The sequence below is a fragment of the Zea mays genome, chromosome 4 (assembly GCF_902167145.1).
Source record: "Zea mays cultivar B73 chromosome 4, Zm-B73-REFERENCE-NAM-5.0, whole genome shotgun sequence".
NCBI classification, from domain to species: Eukaryota; Viridiplantae; Streptophyta; class Magnoliopsida; order Poales; family Poaceae; genus Zea; species Zea mays.
In genome coordinates this window covers 187,974,811-187,981,950 of record NC_050099.1, presented here as the reverse complement: position 1 = coordinate 187,981,950, position 7,140 = coordinate 187,974,811, and the positions used below count along the sequence as shown (strand labels likewise).

Below are 7,140 nucleotides of genomic sequence, written 5' to 3'. Positions count from 1 at the left end.
TTATAAGAGCATCTCCAAGAGATTAACTAAATAGCTTGTCAAGCTAAATTTTAGCTACTTAATAGCAAAATAGCTCTCCTACAGTCTAGCCATTTAACTTGACAAGCTATCCGGCTCTCTAAATTGACTCCCTCACTAGCCAAATTTGGCTAGCAAATCCCGCTAGCCAAGCTAACTTGCATGTTGGAGAGTCTGTTGGAATGAGATGTTATATTTAGAGTTTAATCTTTATAAAGTGACAAATAAAGAATCAAATAGAGAGTCAAAAATAAAGAGTCTTTTGGAGATGCTCTAACATACTTATTTTAAACTTTACTTCGAAACATTGTAATTTACCAGTGGCGGACGCAGGGGGTGGGCAATGGAGGCCACGACCCCACCTTGATTTTTATAAACTCTTATACATAGACTTAAATATATAATGAAATAAATAAATTTTTATATAGTATGTTGGGCTAAATTTAATAAAGACTAGACTTTGATCTAATTTTTTCTCGGTGCTTCACTACTCAGCCCACTCCCCACCCGAGTTGTGGTGCTCGTCGTCACGTCGGGGTTCTGCACCAGTACAGCTACTTTGCCTTCTAATCCGCACCGGCGGATGGGTAGGATATTAGTGGGATTCTACCTTGGCATCACAGCACCACCCGCCCTCGCTATCTCACAAGGGTCCCGTCGCAACGTGACAATGACTATCGCTTGCTGCCACCGCCTTTTGCCTCATCGTCGCCATCTACCATCGCATCGTCGCCTGCACTCGCTATCCCAAGCCTATTGTCGCCTCGCCGACGTCATTTTGCGGTGGAGTCGCTGACTCTCCACACTGACTTGTTGATGCGCTCGCTTTGCCCTAACGTCCAGTCCCCACCGGTTCACCCCTTTGTTCTCTCCAACTCTCCTTTAGGGTAGCCAAAATGAAGTTTCAGTATTCATGTTATTTTAGAACACTACTCGTATTATCACTTAATCTCCATGTTATTATCATGAAACTATTTTTATCAAATGATCTAGTATACTGATTTGTCTCCTATCGTTATCGCCCCACCTGAAATTTTGTCCTGCGTCCGCCACCGTAATTTACTATATAAAATAGTATTTTATACAATTATTTATACGATGACAACGTAGACCGTCTTCAATCGCTATCATATCTTATTCTCTAACTCAAACTTCAGTATACGAACCTGTATCTAGTGTATAAATCACTATTTTACATTGACATATCGGAGGAAGTACACCACCTATCTGCATCTCCCTTCGCGGCGCGAACGGTTCCTCTGACGTCCGGCCGCTGCCATGTGGGGCATGCCATCCCCGATCCTGCCGGCTTTGCGGTCTGCTCACTCGATCGTCGAATAGTGCGTCCCTTCGGCTCATCGCGCAAAGCAAGGAGGCATGGCAGCTAGGGTTCGTGCGCCACTCATCCCCATCTCCCTCCGCCGTCGACTCCCTTCATACCAGTAGCGCCGCCCACCCCATCCGCCGAATAGTAGCGCTGCCCATTCCATCCGCTCGGAAGAACCGCCGCCCTCCTCCCTTCACCATCCACCGCACCTATCCAAGGTAAAAGCACAATCTGCGTATTCGCCGAAAAGTAGCGCTGCCCACTCCATCCGTTCGGAAGACCCGCCGCCCTCCTCCCCTCACCATCCACCGCCCCTATCCAAGGTAAAAGCACAATCTGCGCCTTCATGATTTTGAGTGCTTGATCTATTTCCCCATTAAAATTAAAGGGCTTGGTCAGTTATTTCTTTGTTGATACGATGTTTTTAGCCCTTGCATGTTTGTGACTTTGGTTCTGCTTAAAGCTTTTGTCATTATTTTACATCATGTGTGATTACAATATGTCAATACTCAATACCATATTAGATATAAATGCGGGCATTGCGTTCTTGGACTGTACATGTGTAGAGGTTCATTAAAATCCAAGGATATGAGATGAAGTGAGGCATGCTTGCCTGCTTGACCCTCTTCTTCGCTGTCCATCTCTCGCGTGCCACTGCCACCCACTTCAGTTAATTATGTTGTAAGCACATGGCCATGAGCATGGATAGAGGAGTACTCTACAACAATACTGGGAGACTAATTATAGTATTTAATGTTCACTTTATTTTCAGCTCTTCTTGCTCAGATTGAGCTATGTAGTCAGTTAACTAGCTTCCAATTCAGCTTTCATTTAGAGCTCCTGCTGAATAAAATTTACTACCAGTACTTTATCCATATTTTAGGAGTTTTCAACATTAATAGGACATTTTTTCTAGGTCACGAATTTTTTCTTTATTCATACTATGTAAGAAGTCATTAGCTGATTTGCAGAACAGAAAGAACATGTGTTTGAACATCACTTGTGAAAAAAATATGTAACAAGTGTTAGCACCATTAGTTAGTAGAGACATCTGACATCCTGGAAACTAGGGATGGGTGTTCTCCTCTCCTGGTGCCCAATTGATAGGTACAGTAGTATTAGTATTCTATGGTGGTAAAATATGGTAGTTTAGATTTGAGAATGTATGGTCCTTTTTATTTTTCTCTTTGTTGACAAGGAGATCACAGCTTCTTTAGCTATCTTTAACACTGAATTCTGCAGAGAAAAACACAAATGCAGATCCAGAAAATACATAGTTCATAACATTCTAATTGGTTATATGAACGTAACATTGAAGTTCTTCAATCAATTAGCATGAGCATGACTACTTAATTATATGTGCATGCTCTGGTGGTGAGCAATGAATAACTAAGGTCTGATTTTCATGTGCATGCTATTAGTGTTCTGTTCACTTATTTAGTGTTAGCCTGGTCAACTGTGCTCCAACATGCTGCATGCCTGCATCTTTTTTTTCTCTCATTTTTTTTGAGATGTTGCATGCCTGTATCTGTCTGATTGCTTCATTTTTTATCAACCACACGGTATGTGGGAGTTGTTCATCTGGTTGTTGTTCAGTGTTCACTATGTTTGATGCTCTGTTTGCAAGGCAAACAGAACACTTGTTTGTTTGCATCTTTGTTTGGAGACAGAGTCTGTACTAGTATGTTTCTAGCATATTCAGGTTAGTAAATGCAGCTAGGTGGAGCAAACCACTGATCTATGCTGTGCAGGTTCTTTTTTTGCAGCAATGTATTATTCAGTAAACCAAACTTGAGAACCTAATTTCATCTTGTTCAGATAGCTCCTCAGTGGCACAATGTTTACTTCAAATATTTAACTTAATTCCGCCATATGATAACTGGCGGTAACTTTGTGGTTGGTTGTAACCAATATTTTAGCTGATCTTAACAAGCTGCAAACCAAAGAGATGTAACAATATGTGCTCGTATATGTTTTAACAAATTAAATAAAGCCACATGCCCACATCTATGTTATCGAGTGGAGTGTATTGGTATGATCACAATTCACCATTTGTCAAAGGTGGATTCTTTTACTCTGGAGTTCATTACTAGCAGTGGCTGCTTATTTATGCAAAAATTAAGACTATGCATGCCAATGTGTAAGTATTTTGCAATCATGCCTTGTTTGAACAAGCCAATATTTAACATTAGGAGTGAAACATAGGAGTGATTGAATGGTGCCATTTTGTAATGATATATAAGTACTATAACATGTAGGGCTACAGGTTGTGAGAACAAGTTTTGTGTAGAGGAACAATATTATTTTACATTTAATATTCTGAATTAGCAGCATCCATTAAGTATCTTTTTTAAAGTGTATCATACCATCTCTACTCCTATAATGTAGGACATTCTCCGTGCACCGCCCTTCTATCCCCGTGCGGAGGTTAGGCCTCCACGCCGAAGCTTGTTTCAGGCTTGTCCTAGTACATAATATTGCTCGCCTCTCCTGTCTCCTCTCCTCGTCGAGCGGTTGTGGGTGGTCGATCCATAAGGCCGGAATGGCAAACCACCAGGAGAAGCCCACCACGTCCCCACCGCCCCAGCCGGCGGAGGGCAGCGTCGCTCGCCCCCGCTTGCCCGGCGTCGGCAACGCACACCCGGGCAGTGCCGGATACCCAAACCCGCCAGATGCCGCGATCCCCGATGCGGCGACTCTTCGGGACCAGTGGCGGTTTGCCGTGCGGCAGTACAGCCGCTGGTACTCCCACGCCTGGGGCACCGCCATCCTTGCCGGCGCCGCCTTCTTCGCGCTTGGGTGGCTTGTCAAGGGGTCAAACCCGCTCCCGTCCCGGGCCGAGCCACAACACGGCGCCATTGGCAAATCCGTCGCTAAGGAGGACAATTGACCGGTAAGTGCTGAACGCCTTCTCTTCCCTGTTACTGTTTGACCTGTTGGTTCTTAGATACCAGGGACATTTGGAGAATGTTTGTGTTTTTTCTGTAAACTAGCTTTCTTTCTTTTATTAAGAATTCCATTTGTCAAGAAGAAATTTGGTTGGAGCTAGGGGTCTTAGGGTCTGTTTGGTTCATCTGTAGATTCCTGAAAATCTGATTCTAGCTATGAGCTGTGCTGCGAGCTGATAATTATAAAAACTATATTTGGTTTGATTGAAACTACTGTTAAGTATAGATTCTATAAGAGCATGACAACTTATAACATGGATGTCAGGAATCTGAAAAATCTGACTATCTGAGGTAGAAGGTGATTCTGAATTAAACCAGAGGAATCTATAGGTTTTCAGGAATTTTTTCTGTTGTTGTACCTGTTTGGTTGAAATTCCAGATGTTTGGTTGAATTAAACCAGAATGTTCTGTGTTTGCTTCGATGCATGACTAAATTTCTGTTGGTATAGTGTTGAACTTTCAGTACAAGAAAGTTGATTGCTGCAAGTGTTTATATTTGCCAAACTTGGGTAGATTCCAAAGCATGGATTGCAGTTTTATAATTATGTGAACTATGCGAGCATGTGGAGTACAAAAGGGATTCATGGTCCAGATAGCCATGGGCCGGTATCATCAATGGAGATGCATCTTGATCGGTTCAACCATACTACTGGGCTGATTACTCTAGAGTAATGTTTGGGAGGGGATCTTACATTGGGAAGGGAATATTACATTTGTATAATAAATGGATATGATATTTAAGTAATTGTTTACAGTGAAGTAATTACTAAGTAATGTTCCCAACAGTGTTATACTGTAACATTGGAGTATGCCTTGATCAATGTGTGATTTCTTTTGAAGGTCGTGATCATTTCATTGGATGATCAAAACATGATATGGTTTTTGGTCAACGAGGATTTTGATTTTATCCATTTGGACTATTGTCGTCCAATAAATATTTTTACAATATTTTTTCGGTGAACATATTATTTCTTTGAAAATTCCAGCGAAAGTTTTGGAAGTTCTCTCGTCTTTGAGTAGCCTGTTGATTTCAGAATAAATCTTTACAAGAAGATTGATTGCAATAGATTCTACTTTTGTATCAAACTTAGCAGGTGTCAATACTATACTATTATTTCCTATGAGTTATGTTTACTTTCTTCCCTGTTTGTTTCTGGACTTCAGTTTGAATGAAAGGGAGTAATTTTACCACACACATTTCATCATATGGTATTCTATATATTCAATGTAGTAAACTAGTAATTTGTCGATTTTTATTAGGCTTTCTAGCCTTGTAAATGCTGCCTGCTTTTTTTTTGTAACAGATGAAACACTTGGCTTTTACTCCGTTTATTTCTAATTAGCTTAATCAACTATTTTATTGCTGCATATATTGTTTGTCATTCTTGTGGTCTTTTGGTTCTTAATCTTATAATCTGTAAGTGTTAATACTACTGCTACAGTTTGGCTTAATATTTGAGTGTAATGTTGGTGAATGACGTGGTTAATGTATGATTGCTTTTGGTTTTTTGTGAACCTACCGATGTATGTGGACTCTTGGACAAACACTTAGAAGCCATGCCCGATGACTTCCAACAAACCCATAGGGATTCACATGAGATTGAATGGATGGTGTTGATGGATATTAGAAATATGCTATAGTCGATGAGTAAGGGTATAACATTGTTCTCTCTTTCTGAGATTCACGTTTCAGATGATAACATGGTTGGTGTGATATAATTTCTCACCTTTGAAACAGTGATAATGTAAAATTTGTTAGTAATTTTTACATACGAACAATAGCGAGTTCTTTACCTTTTACATTTTCAGTAGTATTTAAATGATTGCAACTAAAAATATGTCGATTTATTTTTATGGTTAGTATTATTTTAAAGATTTGAAACGTATTTGAACAACTATCCTATTCAAACAAGGTCTACCGAACCGTAGCAACAAGTTTGCCACTCATGCTCAGAAGTTTAGTTTATTTTTTCCTCAAAAGGTTCTTTCTTGTTGAGGCTGTGAGGCTTGTTCCAACATTTCTTATTCCAAATTCTGAGTAGTACTATATGTGGTCGCTCCTTGTAAATTACTGGAACCAAACAATTATTTTATAAATTCTCAAGTATAGCATTATGCAAGCTAAATTGGTTGCTTTCTCATCTTGTCTATGTTGTTTGCGTCACAGGCTTAGGTGAACCACCTTGAGTTACGAGCTACAGTTTTAGTACAGGATTTCAAGCCGTTCGGTTGCTGGTCATGGTGTTGGCTGTTGGTACAGTATTTGGTGAGAGCTTGATGTCACAGCAGCAGTAGAAGCGGTGCTGTAAAACCTGGCAGCCGAACAGCGTGAAAGGAAGGTTTGTATTTCAAAGGATCTATAACAATCAAATTCTGCGGTTTTGATTATGTCCGTTCTATCGTTGAGCTGATATTGTAGTTCAGTTCTTTCTTGTGCTTGGAGTATTATTACATACATGTATGACAATATGAGTTAATAAACTTGGAGCGCTTTGAATTATGCTATCCGATGTAGCATCATAAGAGTCATTATACCTTGAATTAGGGTCTGTTTGGATCAATAGTGCTAAACTTTAGCAATACACTTAAACTTTATCACTTGGAGATCCAAAATATGAGTGCTAAAAGGTGCTAAAAACTGAAGTGCTAAACTTTAGCACTCAATAGCAGTTGAGCTCTTCAAGATGTGCTAAACTTTAGTACTCTGTTAAAATTAAGCACATGAGATCCAAACAGTCTCTTAGTAGATGGCTGTAGCTTTAATGGATGCATATATGTATTTACTAGATAAGAAATTGCACATATCACTTGTTTTGTACGAGGGCAACACCGATTCTAGATTTTTCC

The 7,140-nt window shown here is 40.1% G+C and overlaps 1 protein-coding gene across 1 annotated transcript; it reads left to right on the top strand.

The window, feature by feature from the left end:
• Positions 1-1,387: 1,387 nt before the first annotated feature.
• On the top strand, positions 1,388-6,796 carry LOC100276323 (uncharacterized). Its single transcript, NM_001150138.1, is given in 3 exon segments — positions 1,388-1,668; positions 3,734-4,238; positions 6,461-6,796. A coding segment is annotated over 1 exon segment (348 nt). The 5' UTR covers positions 1,388-1,668; positions 3,734-3,887; the 3' UTR covers positions 4,236-4,238; positions 6,461-6,796.
• Positions 6,797-7,140: the final 344 nt, after the last annotated feature.